Source organism: Physella acuta, unplaced genomic scaffold (assembly GCF_028476545.2).
Source record: "Physella acuta isolate Inbredline_101_S28 unplaced genomic scaffold, ASM2847654v3 ptg000314l, whole genome shotgun sequence".
Lineage (NCBI taxonomy): Eukaryota > Metazoa > Mollusca > Gastropoda > Physidae > Physella > Physella acuta.
In genome coordinates this window covers 610,776-631,824 of record NW_026731833.1, presented here as the reverse complement: position 1 = coordinate 631,824, position 21,049 = coordinate 610,776, and the positions used below count along the sequence as shown (strand labels likewise).

At 33.0% G+C, this 21,049-nt stretch overlaps 1 protein-coding gene across 1 annotated transcript; it reads right to left on the bottom strand.

The window, feature by feature from the left end:
- Positions 1-549: 549 nt before the first annotated feature.
- Positions 550-14,347, bottom strand: LOC131940265 (sushi, von Willebrand factor type A, EGF and pentraxin domain-containing protein 1). Its single transcript, XM_059298903.1, has 17 exons — positions 14,228-14,347; positions 10,992-11,119; positions 9,528-9,714; positions 9,178-9,255; positions 7,839-7,971; positions 7,334-7,458; positions 6,991-7,179; positions 6,583-6,750; positions 6,231-6,473; positions 5,908-6,084; positions 5,570-5,743; positions 5,071-5,319; positions 4,617-4,823; positions 4,242-4,433; positions 2,909-3,138; positions 1,033-1,249; positions 550-898 (listed from the first exon to the last, which is right to left on the bottom strand). Exons 1-17 carry the CDS (start codon positions 14,244-14,246, stop codon positions 726-728), a joined length of 2,889 nt encoding a protein of 962 aa, XP_059154886.1. The 5' UTR covers positions 14,247-14,347; the 3' UTR covers positions 550-725.
- Between the last annotated feature and the right edge of the window lie 6,702 nt (positions 14,348-21,049).

The window sequence follows — 21,049 nt, the reverse complement described above, 5'->3', positions numbered from 1 at the left end:
TTAATAAAACCTAAACGGTCACACTAAGCAGCAATTATGTGCGATTTAGCAAAATCATTGTTCAGCTCTCAGGAATGAAAACACCTGTAAATTCAGATCATTTGACTGACCGAGTAGCTCTGCTTCTTATTATATTTATTTTTTTGTAATTGAAGATAGTAATCGTTAAATGAAATCTTAATGACTCATTTAATTTTCTTCTTTCTGTATAGATTGAAAATTAAGTATTCTTGCGTTGTCATAAGATACTTATTCATCTAGACAGTTTAAACGAAATCCTTGCATTAACGTTTTTGAAAATTGAATCACAACATTTGGGACAGATAGTCAGCGAGATCGTACTTCAAGTTTACAATAACACAACTAAGACGAGTCACAAATTTAAGTATAACACAATTAAGACTTATAAGTCAAATCTTCAAATTAAATATTTATTTGCAAAAAAATATGAGTACTTAACTAAATCAATAACAATTATTAACATAAAATAGTATTTGTATTTATTAATAAATTATATTTTTGAAAAACATGTAACACTGTTTGAGTAAACCTAATGTTTTTAAATCTTACTGTTTTATTGGAGTAATTCTAAACTATTATAAACATTGTTAAAAAGAAACTAAAGTAAAATAGTATATGTTACGATTGCTTTGAATCAATAATGTATTGTATATGTATAATTCATAGATTGTTTTAAGCAGAATGATATTGTTGTGTCATTCACATCAACGCATCTCTTTACATTGGCTTAAAGACGTAGCCTTGCCCTGCTTGGTGTAAGTCCCGCTAGGACATGGTCTACAGCTGAATGAAATCTCCTGGTCCTGGTATGTCCCTGGTGGACAGGCTGTACAGCTGTTGGTCTCATTGGTGTACATGTGGCCTGGGCCACAGCCGGCTGGAATAGATTAACAGTGAATTAAATCAAATTTAGATTAAAATTTGATCAAGTATATATTATGTTACTCATACAATAAAGTACAACTATTCATTCTGTAAGCCATCACTACCACACGAAAATGCAAGCCTTACCACACGACATTGTCCTGTAAATAAAGAGAGTCCCTGGTTCACATACAATGACAGCTTCACCTCTCTCAATCATGTCGTGCATGCCAAGTATAGGTGAGTGTACGACCCTCGAGTTCAATGTCATCTCCAGGTGGTCATTTACAGAGCTGACCAAATCCTTCATATAACGAAGCGGTGAGCTAGCATTTAGCTGGCCGAATGTTATATAAGCTGAAATCTGTTTTTTATACAATTTAAGAAATATTACTTTTATGATACTCTTAATGAGCAAATACTTTAACAGCAAAACATTAAAGCGATAATGCCCATTCAACTCAAAGAATATACGATTGGAGTTTTTAATTATTACGGTTAAACCAATTCATAAAACAATTACATAGTGCTAGCATATAAAAGGGAACTACGTAATTTTATCTTAATAATATTGTCGCTTCTTAATATTACGAGAACTTATGTTTCGCTATTTCTTAGTTTGCATTAAAAAGGCTGTAGGTAAAACCAAAATTCAAAGCAAAATGCTCTAAATAGATTTTTTGGACAAGAAAATATATTATCTTGCTTGTTTCGTATTTTAAATTGTATTGCTTTATTACAAGCTTTTGTTTTTGTCAATTATGGGGAAAGCTAGTAATTTGTACCCGCTGACGTAAACAATTTGTTTTAAAAATTCGAAAGGTAAACAGTTTATTTTTACGTTGAAGCAATCTTGGTGGTAAACTAGAGTGGAAAAGCATTATTTTAATTTGTAACTAGGTTGGTGTTTACAAACAGGTACTAAGTATTCGCACAAGATTCTAAAAAGTACCGCTGGAGAAGATAAAGCGGAAGTGATCTTCCCTAAAATTTCTCGACTATTTTTATGAAACACTATGATGGGTGGAAACTCAGGATGTAGACATGATTTTCAATCCATTTTAATTACTTAAACTTTTTAAAAATAGAATAGAATCTCGTAGAGAAAAGAATAGCACACCAAGTGAACAGCGAAAAATGCGCGTTTATTCGTGCGGAACATTAGTACTTCGGTTTTGAGTTATTAGAAATTAAAGTACTACTTCCGCTCAATAGAAATTACATGTTTGACAGATAACAGAGATTTAGATCTTTTAATGTGTATATGCAATTTTATTTACATAAACAGTTCTCAAGACTTTTGAAAAACCAAAAGTAGAATAATTTCCACTTCCGGTTACCGGAAATCGCTGAGAAGTTGATACAGAGCTACAAATTTGATGTTTACTTATATATGAAATTTCTTCAACCTAGCTGTAACAGTACTCGTTATCGTGTTTGCAGTCACACAGACACACAGATGCACAGACAAATAGACACCTACACAAAATCAGAGAAGAAAGCAGAACTGTGTGATTCCAACTCAGGGAGCTAGAAAACGTCAAGATTTGTAAAAATCTAGATTTCGATTTTTTTTTGCACGGTTACAATACTTTATCTATACTTCGTATACGAGAAAGTTAAAACAAAAAAGCACGAAGGATATAAAGATAAAATGTTTAGCACTAACGTAATCATTTTTATACAGCTATTGGTCTCTACATAACCGTTGAAATCGCAAAACGTTTAGTTCTACATAGTTTTCGAGTTAAATATGACATACATTCGTTTAAATGTATCAAAATACAAATCTTTGGCTTTTATCCATATTGACCGAAAAGACTAACGTTCATTTTGAGGTCGTTTATAGAACCGGTATATTGCTATAAGAGTAGGCTATACTGCTCTATGCGAAATGTATAGCATATACATTTCCATAATTGTTCAATACATGGTAATGTAGCACTCAAACCATTATAACAAAAAAAAACGAACTTGTTATTATAAATATTTTGTAAATATTTGTAAATCTAACTTTAGTTACCTTGTATTCAAAATGCATGTCCGAACGTTTTTTCCTTTTAGCATTTGTGACAGGTCCACATGTGACGTCAATGTTGTCCACAGAACAACGGTTCTCACAAACGTCTTCTAGACCCAAGTTCAACATAATTTCCCTGAAGTTCTCTTTTATATCTGTTCGATTTGTATTGCATGTTCCAGAGAAAAAATAAATGTTCGGTTTTGTGATCAGTTGTCCAGGTCTGGTGCGCACTACATATTTCATAGAAACAAAAAAAAAAAACAATTTTGTTATACAATAAAGTAAAATTGATTTACTTTAATGCAACGGTAAATAGTGTATATAGTGGGTATGTCTTTAAATAATATATTAAAGGAAATATATTTTTCCTTTAATGCTAAAACAAACAAAACATCTATGTTGTTGATTGATGGCTTCAAACTACATTGACTTGTAAAAGCTTTTTCCTTGTAATAAATGTGTGTAATGAGTTTTAGGTTTTAATTGGTAATCATTATATATACATTTAAAAGTGATGAATGCGCTTGTGTTTGTGTGTTTGTTTACACGTTTGTTTTTTATGTCCTTCTACATCATAACCATATTGTCTTAGGAAGTTAGAAAGTTCTTTGTCGAGCAATATTAAATGTCGAAGGCATGACGAACAGGCGGCATTGTACAGTTGATCACCCCGAGATTACAAAAGAACACATGGTGCATTTATTAGGTGTCCTCTACAAGGGTTCACACGCTGTAATAGAATCAGTTATCAGTCGAAACCTCCCCGGTTTTCCCGAGAGCGCTATGACGCCTAAGCTCGGTTTTAAGAGCGCTCTGCAGTAGGGATGCGTTAAGTTAACTAAATTCGATGATTAAATCTATCAAGTTGCGACAATAGGCGCCCCTATGATAGTGAAACCGTTATTCGTCGTTCAGGCTCTGGGGACTTGTTGAGTAGGCTACAACAAAGCTAAGTTTTCTAGCATATCATGCCTTAAAAAAATATAGTACGGTCGAACCATTTGCGGAGTCCAGACGCTATTTTCTGTTGAGCGTCCTGAATTCTCCGGCGCGTACCCTGGATCTTGAGATCCGAAAATAATATGTAATGTGAATAAAAAGTTGTTAATCAACCGAAAACTGTTAATTTGATATCCAGGAATTTCTGATGGTAAAAACTGATAAAACTGCATAAAATATTAACAGAACTTAAATTCAGCAGAACTAATGTTTAACGCCGGCGTTAATAAAATATGTGACAACGTTCGAAGAATGCAATAAATTGTGGATTAACATCAATAACTAATTTAATTTACTTTTTTTATAACAAATAAAGACATATATTGTGACACACCTGTGCATCCAGGTACAAACGTAGTAGGATTCCAAATGCCCATAGACGGGAAACACATGTACTGTTCCGGTGCTGAGGCCGGGTAAGTGAAGTTTGCATTGCACATGATGGCACAGACTTCACCGGCTGGACTCAACTTCTCACAGCTCATAGCACCGTTTGTGGGGGAGGGTAGTCTGCTGCAAGTCTGAGCTGTAAATTAGAACAAAATTAAAGACAGTATTTTTGTAAATATAACCTGTACATTTACACAATATACTAAAACATACTAAAACTATACTAAAACATACATATAATTAAATTAAAGTATGGACTACATTCATGCTTTTATACAAGTATTGCATAAAAGCATGAATGTAGTCCTTAAGACCGTACCTTTACAATAAGGTTTGTTGTTGCCTGACCACACCCACTGGATACCGTTTGTATTAATGCTTGTGTCACACACAATAGAACCTGGACCTATGACAGGGTTTCCCTCAACACAGTTCATTGTACACTCAGCTCCGTAGACGTAGCCACTTGAACAGTTATAGAAGATTGTTCCTGTGTTGTCCAGGTTTGGCGCTGGGCATTCTCTGGCTGAAACAGTATAGATATTTTACATATCCAAACAAGACAACTACCAAACTTTTGAACTGTGATAAAGTGGAAAAGGTGTAAAGCAAAAATTTTAAACTTTAATTAACACAACAATTCCGACATTTTCTGCTTTTGAACAAATTATTACAGAAACAAAATTTTTATTTATCTAACTTCACAGATTATGATTTTAAACTCGTTGTATTCTATAGTATATAGGAAACGACAATAGATCTAAAACGCTTACATTTAATTGTTATTTCGAACAAACACGTTTTAGAGTTTCCTTGTGCGTCTGTGGCTGTGATATTGACAGTTGTTGTACCGATGTTAAATCTGGCACCAGACACAGGAGAGCCAACCACAACAACACTTTGACCCGAGTTGTCCGTCACGTTAGGGTACTGGTAGGTGACGTACGTAGATTCTCCAAGTCTGGCAGCTGGAACTTCAAAACTGGCTGGACATCCGGTGGGGAAACTTGGAGGCTCGACGTCTGGGAATTTGTTATAACATTATGAGAATAATGTATTTATTGAAAACTATCCATTAAAAACATAGAATTACATTTGTTGGTTACTTAACATAACAGTATGTACCTGTTGTTTTTAAGTTTTAACCAGTCTGCTATAAATAGCATCTAGTTAGTGTATACCTCTTTTGAAAAGCCACTTTTATGTCATGCACAATACACGTTTATTTTCCCTCTTATTAATACTGTTAAAAAGAATTATTTGACAACTTACCTAAACAAGAGCCAATCTGTGTCCATTGGATGTTGATGTTGCACTGAATAGTTGAAGGGGACAAAGCTTGGTAACCATGGTTACAGCTTAGATTACAAACAGATTGGTATGTTTGGCCATTTGGACAAACGATATTTCCATTGGCAACTAGTGGTGGTACGCTGCAAACTCTTGCTACATTTATGGAAAAAGAAATGTTTTTTGTAAATAACGATGTATTTTGCTTCTAATTTGAATTCATAATTTCTTTATGTTTTTAATCAATGTTTTATTATGTTTATATACATGTAGAGCTTATTTGTATAGACTTATTTTATATAAAAAAAATATAGGCCTACGTTTGCAGAGAGGTTTAGTGCTGCTCCATGTTTGATTGTCTAAACAAGTTTGTGTTGATGTTGATTCGATCTCGTAGCCTTGGTTACATGTTGTTGTGCATTCAGAGCCAAACGCGTTGCCATGGGAGCATTTCACAGCGGCATTTTGTATAGAGGGGTAGTTGAGGCAAAGCTTGACTATTGAATTAATTGATAAGATAAAATATTAGATTTTTGTAGAAGGGAATACATTTAAAAACTAAGGGAAAAAACGTTGTATTTAACATTTAGGCTATTTGTATAAAACTATAAAGTCACTCAGTGGAAAAAATAAATTGCTATACCAGTTACGTTAACTGCTGTAACACACACTGCAATGTTGTTGGTTGCATCTTTAGCTGTGAAGGTGACAGGTGTTTGACCTATGTCAAACAAAGACCCTGGTTGGATATCGCTGGTCAAGTCAAGAACAAGTCCAGAGTTATCTGTGGCATTAGGCGTTGTCCAGTACACACTGGGCTTGCTTAACTTTGGGCCAGCGTAGACATCAATTTTTGATTGACATTGTATCATGGGAGGCTCGGTATCTATCAGGTATTAATTCATCACATTTTAGTAACATCTTTCGCTACCTCTAAAGGTTTAAAATTAAACATAACAATGCCTGGTTAAATAATTACTTGCTAAATAACTCACCAATACATTTTCCAGGAACTGTCCATTGTTTATTAGCTTGACATCTTATAATGGAAGTATCTGACATGTATCCAGCATTACATGACAAATCACAAGTCGACTGATAGGTAGTGCTGGTACAACGTAGGACTCCGTTTTCTACAGTAGGCGGTGTTCCACATGAGATCACTAGATTAGAAGACTTATTAAGACGTTAAGACGTATATATATATATATGTATATATATATATATATATATATATATATATATATATATATATATATATATATATATATATATATATATATATGCAAAGTTGACAATATGTATCATCAAGTTCTCTCCGTCAAACTATCCCAGAAATATCTAATATCGTCGGCACAAATTATCTTGCTAAACACTTCTATAAATCTACATTGATATTTGACCTCTACATAAAGGCTTGGCGTAATTCCACATCTGGTTGCTGCCACACTCCACTAGCGAGGAACCAACCCGTTCATATCCTTCAGCACAGTTGTATGAACACTGGCTGCCGTAGATGTTCGGGTTGTTGGAAGGTTGACAAGAAACAACACCGTGTTCTGTGCTGGTATAGTCTGAAGGACATCTGCGTACTAGAATAGGCTATAAGTTAATTTTAGAAAAATATCAATTGTGGGGCTGATTACACTAATGCTTGGTCAATTGACAATTTATCAATTGAAAATTTACTTGAGTATACAGAATGAAATCATAACCTATAAAACAAAATAACGCATTGTTTCTTACCTATAACTCTAAAGGAGAAAGAACAATAAACAGTTGCGCCTTGACTGTCCGTTGCACTGTATGAAATCGTGTAGGAGCCTTCAGCAAATTGTGTTCCAGGAGATACGCCTTGAGTTTGTGCTACGCTACAAATAGAACATGAAAAAATATCTCAATACACATACGACTAAACTAAGGCACCGATCTAATATTTCAAGACTCCAATATATATATATATATATATATATATATATATATATATATATATATATATAAGGAAAATACAACTAACAAAGTAACAGAAAATAACTCAACTGCTCTTTAATTTTTTAATTTAATTTTTTATTTTTGAAGATATTATTTTATTATATCTTATAATTATTTGTGTTTTCTTTGAGATGTTTAGTCTCAGTATATTAAATTGCATACATTATGGTTTCCTCGATGTTTGGCCATATAGACCTACTATTAATCGATTTTGCTTTTATTAATTGACAGTACATACATACTTAACAAAGTCTTTTACCCAATGTTTCCGGTCTCTGGATCATATGCTGTTGCAGGACTCCATGTAACGTACTTAACAATTTGACTTTTGTCGGTATAAAAAGTTGACGCCACAACTGGGCAAGTTATAGTCGGTGGTTGGTTTGGTGGGGCTGAAATTGTTTGTTTTGTTTGTTATATCATTTGAATACATTGTAGATAAGTTTTAGCATTGTTTATAATATTTGTAGATTAACATAATTTAATCAACCCTCCGTCCAATTATAAAATAGTGCAACAAGAAATGATTTATTGCTAGAGAATTTATAAGACCTTTTTTAAGACCCCTGAAAATGATCTATAAAAAAAGAAATTATTCTTAGAATAAAAATAATAATGTATATGCTTTTAAAATTGAAAAAAAATCTACGAGATTGTATATTTACTTATGTATTTATTTTTTGTTTGTTTGTTGAAGTCACTTGAACAGAGCATCTGCACTATGAGTAAAACTTTAAAATACGTAATTATATAGAGTAACATTATTTTTGTTCTCATAATACGTTAGACACACATTTATTTTAAGACGAAATTAATGATATATTCAAATGTAAAAAAAAAACATTTACTCTAATTTTTATATTTTGGAATCAATGAAATTAGACTACATTGCCGGTTCAAAAGTTCTTTCGCTTTTGGCTCTAATGACATCTCTCGTTTAATTGTAATTAAGTTCCGACACTATTATCAATTTTCAATAGGATACGCTTAACATATCTTCTAATTTCAAGAAAAATAAAGAATTTACTTACGGATAAACTAAAAACTATAACAATTTTTGTTTAAATCATTAGTCTAAGATAAAGCAGCTAAAAGTATTTTTAAAAAAAGGGGTATAAAAGCACTATGAATTATTTTTTATTTTCTAAACTATTTTAATCCTTCAATACATCTTTGTTTATTAGCAATGGAATAGGTTTTATTAGATTACTGTTATATTTAAATTTAATATTTAATAAAAGTGGCCTCAATTTTGGTGAGTAAAATAATAAGATACATTTTCGCCACAGTAACGTGTAGTTCTGGACGATACGTTAGCCAGCCAGCCAATCTGTCACTCAAGCTGCGGGCACGAAACCTATGCAGTCATGCTAATTTATTAATTTGAATTCCTATTTCTATTAGTTTCAAACAATTGTCGATACTACACGGTTGACAAATCTTCCATTTCGAGAATATAAAGAAATAAATGTCGTATTCATATGTTGATATTTTTAAAAAATATGCTAGTAGACTAGATTGAAAATTACAGTTAAAAAGATAAACTTTATTCAAATTTTTCATAGTGGAGTTTATAAAAAATGTTTTAAAACTCTTACGTTCGCTACTGCCTCCTCCACACCAGAGCCAACATCTTTTTCTTCGGCGCAGCTTCAAATTATTACTTCTATAAGTTTCTGTCGATAAAAAATGATAGAATCACATTATTTTGAACGTCTTCAATTATTATTATATTGCAATTGTTTTCATGCAACTAAATTAAAATGTCCACACATCATACTTAGATACTTAATTATCTTTAAAGTAATTGTTATAATGTCAACCAATGTGTGCGTATTTTGCCAGGCAGTTTATATTGTCTCGAAAAAAACGCAATTAAGAAAATGTAAGTTGTATGTTGATATATGCTAAAAGTTTTAAAAAAAAACAACGTAAAAATGTATTGAACCTGGCAATTGCCATTCTCCTGACTGACAAGTGGCAACCTGTGTACTTCTGGCATTAGGTTGGAATGTACACTGACTTCCGTTTGGAACTGTTGGGTTGTTGTTCTCCTGATTAAGTTCAATAAGATGAGCCCCATCTGGTCCCACACATTGTGAGATTTGCATCTTGTATCCTAAAGTGCACCCAAGCTTTAAAAAGCGAAATAGTATTAACAATATAATAAGGGATATATATATATATATATATATATATATATATATATATATATATATATATATATAAATATTAGGGTGTTCATTCAAATGAAAATATAATTTTGTTTTCGATTTTTCTAAGGGCAACGTCTTTTTTGTTTCCTTTTAGTATAAAAGCAGCTCAAAAAATATTTATTTAGATTTCTATATTAAAATATATTATTTATATTTATTTGTATTTTAAAATTTAGAGATTGATACCAAAAGAAAAGTTTTGCTAAAACATCGAAGTTTATATATTTGATTTTACAAGTTGTAATTATACAGTTTTAAATCATTCTACTAAATATTCTAATTATTAGTAGACATTGATCGCTATTTTGGGGTAACGCCTGATTTAAATACATTATTGTTTATTTCCTTCGGCTGTTAGATACAAAAGCCTGTTATTCTATCTTATTTCATTGACAACTATGTTTATCACCACATATATTGTCTAGGCCTACTGATTGCTTATACAATACCAAAGATGATAATTTGTCAGAAATGTTTAGTTTTTTTTTATTTCACTTGAATTTTTGTCCGCAGCTTAATATTAAGCCTTGTCTACATTATAGATACGCCAGTTATATTGCGAGTCAGAATGCGCGTGATTTATATAAATACAACTAATATACGTATGGATAAGTTTATAAAATTTCATTATATACATACTTTATTAGAAATCAATTTACTCTCTAAAACTTACTGTGCCACTTTGAAAAAAGCAATAATCCTGGGTGCTCACTGATATTTTCACTTTTCATAAAGTTCATAAATAGGTTTGAGCTCTATTACAATATATAAGACCTATGTTTAATTTTCATCAAACAAACAAAATGGATTTGAGATGGGTTTTTAATGTGTAAATATAACGAACGCCTTTTTCATAATCTTTTTTATGTGAGAATTATTCAACTTTATTTTTATCATTTAACCTTGTTATGGGTCGAAAATTGAGAGATATAATTCGATAACGTCAAACAGGGCGTTTGCCTTCAAAAGTTTACCCGCTGAAAAATTTTATAATTACAACACAAAATCATAGCCGTCTAAATTGTCATACCCTTTTCTGTTGCTTGGTAGTAGTATGCACATTTTTACTACTGGAAATGTTTATTTGTAAACTTTTAGTCAATTTATGTTAACTAAATATTGTGTGGTTTACAGTCGTCGTCGTCGTCTAACTGCTGCTAACCCCTTAATTAAGACTCTAATGCTAATAGACTTACCGTCATAAAGTTGTAATGACCATCACTAGCTTTTGAAATCAATTTCATACTTATATTGGTAGTGGCTTTCACATTTACAAATAAAAACGCGAATAACATGTAGTTGATCATTTTGTTTGACAGTATGCCTGTTTAGAAAATAAATTAAATTTATAAAGGACTTATGTGAACGATATGCTTTTTGTTGCACATTAAAATTAATAGCAAACTTTTAATTTCAGACGTAACTCTAATTCTTTTTAAAAAAATAATAATTATAATTTGAAAGAGGATTGAATTCGCAAGTGTTTATAGTCAATACTAAATTTAAATGTTATCACATTCATGTCTGTTCATAAACTGTTTTTTTTTTTAAATTGTATAGATCATTGAAAAAAGTTATGCTCAAAACAGCAAAAAATAAGTTTAAAGCGGATCAATTTAAATATGTTAATATGACTTTTTGAGAATATTGTATTTTTCAGATGCCAACGGCAACAGATCTATCTCCATACACATTGTCTTTTACACATGCAAATGGTCGATCTAATTTAAGCACCTTTAAAACGGTGCAGTTTATTTGAGGCCACGGTTACGAAGGTCAGTGTTCGGTCACCTTAAGCGTGATTACTGATATCGCTATATTTTACCGGCTAAATTGAGGCTGAATAACGCCCTTTGGCTAGAACAACATCTGAAACTTTTAAACGTGTGAAATTTCGAACAACGCCTTGGGTGTATTTCTAATTATGGTATAAACATCATAAAACCTGATAAATCGCGTCATAAACAGTTGTCCTAATTTTGCGGAATTTTACTTATTTAATATAATGTCAAATTTCTTCGGTGGTTATGTGCGTGGTGGTAAGCCAATGTGGGTTATAACGAGTAGATTTCTAACCAACATCTATACAGTTTTTAGCCTGATTACACTATAAAAGCTGTCTAAGCCCCTACTTTATATGAAAAAATACAAAAAACAATATGTAGGTGAATACAGCTTTGATTTATTAATTTATTAATTTAATTATTTTGGATTTTTAACTGTTTGCTTTTTTTTGGCAAACGAAGATGTTCTCTTGGTTTTCATAATATTATATAAGTAGGCCTACATAATCAATGCAATTATCAAATATTTCAATAGTCTTTGGACTCCAGTATAGTGAATTGTTCATAGTAAGTTGTATCGAAATAATATTTTTTATTCTAACCGAAATTGTTTTTGAGAAGAAAGTCACGGACATTTCCCCAACAACCACCTATCTTGTGAAATTTAAGGTTTAAAAAGTAAAACAAACACTATACATATTCTTAGATAAAAAAAAGTATACGCTTTTATGATATGTATTAAAAACGGCCCACGACGAAGGCCAAAAGAAACCGGTTCTGTAACACCGTGACCGGATTCAAACAACCTGTATCGATCACGTGACTATGACAGTGATTACAGTACTATGATTAATAACAAAGGAAAAGTATTAATTCAACACATTGAGTCCTCTGTTTCATTTTAATATAATTGATTTCAGATTTAGATTACAAAACATGGAATAATTATCATTAAAAATTAATTAAAAAAAACCACTTTTTCTAATTCAACTAAAAAGTAGAGCCAGAAGAGGGAAAGTACCGAACCTTGTTTTTATCAAATTACAATTACTAGGTTATGTCCCTTTTTTGTACAAATCAATAGGGTTCTAAAATGATCAATAAAATTTTTATATGGATCAATTGGATCAATTTAATAATAATAATAATTGAATATTGTATTGTCATCGGAAACAAAACTTCCCTGAAAATTTCAGCGCGCTAGCTAACTGGGAAGTGCCCGAAATTTTGATTGCAAGATTTCATGGAAAGACAAACAAACAAACAAACAAACAGACGCGAAAGCAAGTTAAAGAAAACGTGGGAATAACCTCCTTTGCTACAAGTCCTAGGGTGCGCATCTAATATATAAAGCTCAATTCTGTATGTAAAAATAAGTTTGTCGTGGATATTTCAATGGATTTAAGTGTTAGATTAGTATAGTGCTCACGGTCTAAATTTATGAGTTAAAAAATTAATACTGAAAGTGTTGGGAAATAATTTTCATTTTTCAAACTGATAGTAATAATTGTCGGCATGTTCATTAAACACAATTTCAAAAAAAATATCAACTTTTACAAAAATTCTAATTATGTCTGAAAATTATTTATATTTAGTCCTTTAGCACTTACTTTCCTTTGATAAATTAGGAAAACACAATTACTTCCCTTTATAAATCATTGACGCCTACGTTCGTTTAAGTGAGTGCAAAAGACTATGAATAAGTTGGGGTACTATAGTCGTTTATTAAGCTGAAACAGGCGATTCCGCCCCGGGCTAGACTGTGAGCACTTTGCGTTTATGTTCGCGTTAGTGTTTTCTTTTTGTTTAGGTTGGGTTTGCGTTAGTGGCTGCGTTTTGATTTGGTTCGTTTTTGTTCTTTCTTTTTTTCGTTTTCGTTTGTGTTTTTTTCTTTGGGTTTGTGTTTGTATTTGTGTTTGTGTTTGTGGTTGGTTTTGCGTTTTGCGTTTGGATTTGGTTTGTTTTCCTTTGCTTTTTCGTTTGTGTTTTTTTCTTTGGGTTTGTGTTTGTGTTTATGGTTGGTTTTTTGTTTGGATTTGATTTGTTTTCGTTTGCTTTTTCGTTTTTTTTCTTTGTGTTCGTATTGGTGTTTTTGGTTGTGTTTGGGTTTGTTGTTAGGTTTTTGTTTTCGTTTGTATTTGTAATTGTGTTAGCGTTATGTTTGCGTTTTGTTGTTTTGGTTTTGGTTGGTTGTGGTTTGGGTGGGCAATGCCGGGTTTATGATGATTACTAAACACACAGACACAAGCAATGGTCTTTAACAGAAAGGTTTTTCACAGAAGCCAGAGCAGGGCCTGGCCGGGATGGCTAGTAACATATAAGATTAAATTGCATAGCGTTCGATTTTGTTTTACCAAATGAGCGAAAATAATGTTACTGTCAATAGTAAATAAAAACTTAATTTAGGAGCCCTTGGTGATAATTTCGAAGATAAATATTTAATGTACCGTGAATGCTAAGTTTAATTTTTCAGATAATTCTAGTTGAAATAATTTACATAAGTCATCCTTGATATTAAACTTCAGCCACCACAAATTCAAATGTAAATTATATAAGAATCTAAAATATTTTTTTTTTAAATATTGAATATCCGCACTTTTGAACATCAAATGTATTTATATTGTAATTATCGGACTATTGATACGTACCACACGCAACGAACACCATCCAACAAACTGAACCACAACACCGCACACCCCACCACGCAAATAACACTTTGCCACCTTTTCACATAAGCCTAATGTAAAAAGCATGTGTGTGGAAAAGAGTCACGAGCAAAATGACTTCTAAGATTATAATGAAGGCTATATCAGTGTTTTAGTAGCCAAAGCAAGTCCCTGTAACTAAGACAAACATTTCTGTACCTCTAAAAACTGTTTTGGTTACCAGTTTTTTTTATGTGCACGCTCTCGAGATATGTAAGGTGCCCATAAATAAATCAATAAAAAATGTTCCTTCATGTTATTTGTAATACTTGAACGCAATTGAATTGACAAGTCAACTCGTACATCAATACGGCTATTATTTTTAGTTCATGTTCTACGTTTTTAAAGCCCTCGAACACGATAAGCGCAACACCCCCATCCGATCTATTTTTGCTGTTATATCTAAGCTAGGTTTGTTTTTATCACTAACCCAATATTTGTGTTGTGTATACCTATACAATATTTTAACAGCAACCGACACACCTTAATATTAGTACAATTGCTCTGTTCGGTTTCATTTAGAGATTTAAAAAATGTATTTGTCTATGCATAAGATCTTTATATATAAAAATGAAAGTATGTGAGTTTATTTACGGGTGTGTTTGTTCTTTATGCATTAAAACACCTTTACTCCGATTGCCGTGTAATTTTGGTAAGCTAGTTCGAAAACTGCGGAAGAGGTGCCTATAAACAAAAATTAATTTGCACAGGAGGCGCCTCGGCAGGATGCGACTAGGCGCTTCAAGCTATCCTCTAAGCCAGGGGTTCCCAACCCTGTGCCCGCGGGCGCATGGCGCCCCCTGAACGATTCGTTTGTGTCCGCCTTTCACTATTCGGCAGAGACAGATTTTTTTCATAAACATTATTTTAAAATAAGATTTATTTTTATTCATTTGTTACAGTTTTAATTTTTTTTGACTGCCAAGGTTTATTAAATATGTTCGATACTTGTCCCAACTTGTCTAGCGGCGAGCCAGACTGCATTATTTACGCTAGCCTGCAACGGCTAGTGCCATTTGCACATCACACCTTGTACACGCAGAAAACCCGAAGTGAACAAATGGAACGAACGCCACGAACTGATCCGATAAACGCCGATAAAAGCGGCATATAAAATTGAATCATTTTTCGGTTCGACATATTTAGGCGAATCATTGTTTTCAAACTTGGCCCTTTTTTTCTAGTTCCGCCACTGACCACACCCTTACCCCTACCCCTACCCATACACCGTACACCGTACACCGTACAATGTACACCGTACACCGTACACCGTACACCGTACACCGTACACCGTACACCGTATACACTACACCGTACACACTACACCGTACACACTTCACCGCACACACTACACCGTACACACTACACCGTACGCATACACCATGCATCCTACGTATACGCATACATGCACCTGTACCTGTACCTTCACATATACAGGTACATGTGTAGGTACAGGTACATGTACAGGTGCAGGTACAGGTACAGGAACAGGTACAGGTACAGGTACAGGTACAGGTACAGGTACAGGTACAGGTACAGGTACAGGTACAGGTACAGGTACAGGTACAGGTACAGGTACAGGTACAGGTACAGGTACAGGTACAGGTACAGGTACAGGTACAGGTACAGGTACAGGTACAGGTACAGGTACAGGTACAGGTACAGGTACAGGTACAGGTACAGGTACAGGTACAGGTACAGGTACAGGTACAGGTACAGGTACAGGTACAGGTACAGGTACAGGTACAGGTACAGGTACAGGTACAGGTACAGGTACAGGTACAGGTACAGGTACAGGTACAGGTACAGGTACAGGTACAGGTACAGGTACAGGTACAGGTACAGGTACAGGTACAGGTACAGGTACAGGTACAGGTACAGGTACAGGTACATATCGAATTAGAGGTAGATAAATTGATAACAATTGAGATAAACATGTAAAATTGTTTCTTTACAACAAATACGAGTGGTTTATCATTTTGAAATCCATAAATGCAGTGTTTGATATATTAAAAAAGATCAAATTAACATGTGTTGAAAATCAGTACATGGTTTAAATGTTATGTAAGAGTTAGTCGAAAGCCCGCGAATACAAAACATACGCTAAACTAGGAAGTATAGATAGAGGTAAACTGTAGTCGTAAATATATTACCTCTAGAGATGCAGATACTTGAGTGTTTACTCTTGAATTAATAATTTATTGCAGCTTTGAAGGACACTTATATCTTTCATGAAAACTATATAGGTTCTATTTTATTCGACTGTACCCCATAGAGTGATTAGAAACTGCCAGAGAAAAAGAGCACCATTTAGTTAGTGTAAGATTGCTTTCGTTCCTAGAACTATTTATACAATTGTTATCATTAACTTAAACATCATGGCCATGAGATCATCGCAAATATTACTTTTATTTGCCTTTTGTTTAATGAATTTCTCATCGAATGCGGCTGAAATTTTAAAGGAAACCTTTCAACTGGATGGCTTGGACAATAACAAAGTAAGTATAAAACTGTGTGCGTAAATCGTTAAATCGTAGAACGAAATATCCTTTATTTCCCCATTCAAACATATAATGGACTTAATTTACGTGAATATGGGCAGCAAGGCTTAGTTAAATCTAAAAAAAAAAATAAAATACATATTTATTGTTTGTTATAATCTTTAAACTATAAGGCTCAATAGATAATAATGCTATATTTCTAATAAATTTAGTCAAGAAAATTATTGAACATGGGTATAGACTGTATGCGTATTTTTGAAACGTTTTTAATATTCTGTATAACATGTATGAGCCTTTATTAAAAATCTCAGTATTTTAAATTAAATTTAATTAGCATTACCCGTAACTTATAAAATTAAAAGAATTATACGTGTTCTTGAAAAAAATTACAGTGCAAGTTGGAATCAGGAATTACTTTAGAAATGTGTCACTTGCCTAAGACATCTCTTTATTTGGAAACGTCCGATCTAGTTCCTGAAGGAACTGTATGTGTCAGTCAAGAAAATGGAACACATTTAACATGCATAACAGGAAATTGGGAAGCGCCAGGTAACACATTAATGCAAATAAATGAATATTTAAGAACAAAAATCAAGCTAAACTTGACCAGTATGCTTAAATGAGATTGATGTATCTGCTATATATTATTATACAATAATTGAGAGAAGCATATAGGTTGTAAATGTAGGTGTCAAATTTTTACTGAAATATATTAATAGTCGTAATTTTAGTTAGAGACACGGAGAAAGCTCCGAACACATTTCATGAATATTTTAGCGTAAAAATAAAACTGTTTTATTTTAAGATTTGAAACATGATGAAATTTGAAAAAAAAAGTTTTAAACATTAACTCTAGTAAATAAAAATAAAAACATTTGGCTAACGTAGTTGGCTTAGAGATCATTGCATTATGACTAATCTTATATCTATTTTATCTCATTGTATTATGTTGGTATATTGTTTTGCGTATAAAAGTAGGACCAGTAGTTGGAATGAAGCATGTTTATGACGGAATGGACGTTAGGAAATAGAATGGTTGGTAGTGGAAAACTATTAATCGGCTACTGTGGTTTTATGATCTCGTTTTTTGTTAAGAGCAGATTTCACATTAAATCTGTAGAAGAGGATTTATGTTTGATTTTTTATCAGTGTCTATAATATCATAAAATGTTTACTTTAATTACATTGTATTAAGTACAGTTTACTTTTGTGCCCGCCTATCGCTTGGTGAATTTATTGCGTTGAACCACCCTTTCCCGACAAATACTCGAATGGACATTCGCCTACATAGACAACACCTTAAATTTTTTTTTTAATCTTAAAGATAAAACGTATGTGGGATTTTTAAAACTAATTTTTTTTGTTGTAAATTGTAATATAAAAAGTGTAAAATACAAAAAAAAAACGGATTTCTACCAATATACGGAAATTAAATTTTATATTTTTTTATTATTTTATCTCAGACTGTTTTTCTAAAAGGTACCTACTTTATTAAGTGATCGCCTTAGTACAGTATTTAAAAAAAGTATTTTAAAAGGAACCACAACTGCTATAATTCCTCCCCTCTATTTCATAGAATACGTCAATTATGCCAATGTCTATTTTCAAAGTAATTTATATTTGTGTGCCAAATAATGTTCTTAATTTTTTTAAGAACTCAAGAAGATTCGTGGTGTGTAAATAATGATATTTTTATTAAAATGTTAATGCTTATAAAAGGAGGATGACTCGCGGTCCGATTTCAGTATTCGACTGAAATTGAAACTTATAAAATTTCCTCTCTTTCAATATACTAGCATTGCGGGTGAAATGGGGAGTTTTTTTATTTCTAGATCAGTAACAGATTTATTTCCAATGCTTATATTAGACGACAGACATTTTTCAACCTGAAACTGGGTCTTTTACTAGCTATAATTGCTCAACAGCCAGACCCCAGCGAACCACTATACTTTTATTTATTACCAAACAACAGTGCCAAGCTTTGGCCTACTACGTTGTCCTGCTTCAGCTGCGACAGGGTTACTTTGCTCATAATCCATAACTGTTATTTCTATCTTCCGTATGCATAAGCTTAAATAGAAAAGTTCTTAATCAACATTTATTGTTACAATGTCCATATTTAAGTAATTGTCAATAATAATAAATCATGTTTTAAAATCAATATTTTCACTCAACAGATAGCCTACGAAACAAAGTTCTTGTGAAACATAGACATAAACGTTTTTGGCTTTTGCCTATATTGATTGCGTGCTATTTCTTATGCAACAAAAACGATGATCCTCCTTGTGAGTAGGCCTATATCTTTTAAACCAGCAATACCCTTAAAATAATGAAAATTATATTTTTAGTAAAAATTTAAAATAAATACATAATTCATTTCTTTTAGATACATTTCATAGAAATCTGTTATGGCGTAGTCGAGAAGTCACGACTGCTAACCCGAACTAAGTTTCGAACTCGGATCTCGGACTCGAGTTCGTAGTAAGTCTCTAAGTCCACACAGCTCTGACAATCGCCTTACTAACGTTAGTGAAAGTTAACGTTGTTAGGCAAATACTGAACACACTATTCCTTGATATGCAGAGGTCTCATGAAAAGGTGAACTCTACCTCAACTGCCCCATTGGACGCCTAGTCCGATACTTAACTGTAGTTATTTTTTATATATTTTAAAATATTGATAATTTATTTCTCTAAGCCAACAAAGCGCCTTCAATATCATGCCCTCAAATAGACGGTTCAAATTACGACACAAATAAGCTCGAGACGTCGATTCCGGTATCTTGGGAACCAGCTACTGCAAGTGATAACGAAGATGGAAGTTTGGGGTAACTAAAGCAGTATGGTGGCTTAATGTATAACGTATCTTTCTAGAAATTGTAAATTTGAAAATTACTTAGCCTGCAGTTTTATGTATTAAAAATGAAACGCGTTTCAGAGCTTTAAATTGCAAGTTTACTGAGCTGAGATTTCAAGTATGATGAAAGGCTAATATTTTATATTAACTTTTATCGGCTATGTTTAGCTCAAAAAATGTATACCCAAGGGACAATTTTAAATTGTGTGTGTTTGTAAAACGTTTTAAGACAAAAGTCTGACGATATATATGTATATATATATATATATATATATATATATATATATATATATATATATATATATATATATATATATATATATATATATATATATATATATATATATATATATATATATATAAAGCAAAGTGGTCAGGTGCCCGATAGGGCACTTCCCGGCGCCGCAGGCGCGTCAAGTTTGGCACGATGGTGCCTTGGAGAGATAGAACACGAGGGACGGTGACGGTTTGGCAAAAATTCTACGGAGAGAGGGTCAAAACTGACCTCGACTGACCGGCGCCTAATATGGGCTATATTACGAAAAAAAATTTCCTCCGACGACCCCCCTTGATATTTTGTGAGGTGGTAGAAGAACACCTAGGGGTGTCACAAAAAACTCGGCATATCTGGGAAAACTTCGTAAAGCGGTCAAAACTGACCAGTTGTATTTCCCTATATAATCTTTGTATTTTATGGGAAAAACAGAGGGTCATTTCAACGCAGACTTTAGGGTACTTAAGCTCAGTATATCTGGCTAATTTTTTGCATGCTCCTAGGTCAATGGCTTGACCTTTAGGGAAAACTGTCGGTTACACTCAAAGCCCTAGACGAGGGCTAAAAAATGACCGCGAGTGAAATTCTCTTTATATGAGCTCTATTACGAAAAAAATTTTCCTCCGACGACCCCCCTTGATATTTTGTGAGGTGGTAGAAGAACACCTAGGGGTGTCACAAAAAACTCGGCATATCTGGGAAAACTTCGTAAAGCGGTCAAAACTGACCAGTTGTATTTCCCTATATAATCTTTGTATTTTATGGGAAAAACAGTGGGTCATTTCAACGCAGACTTTAGGGTACTTATGCTCAGTATATCTGGCTAATTTTTTGCATGCTCCTAGGTCAATGGCTTGACCTTTAGGGAAAACTGTCGGTTACACTCAAAGCCCTCGACGAGGGCTAAAAGATGATCTTGAGTGAAATTCTCTTTATATGAGCTCTATTACGAAAAAAAATTTCCTCCGACGACCCCCCTTGATATTTTGTGAGGTGGTAGAAGAACACCTAGGGGTGTCACAAAAAACTCGGCATATCTGGGAAAACTTCGTAAAGCGGTCAAAACTGACCAGTTGTATTTCCCTATATAATCTTTGTATTTTATGGGAAAAACAGTGGGTCATTTCAACGCAG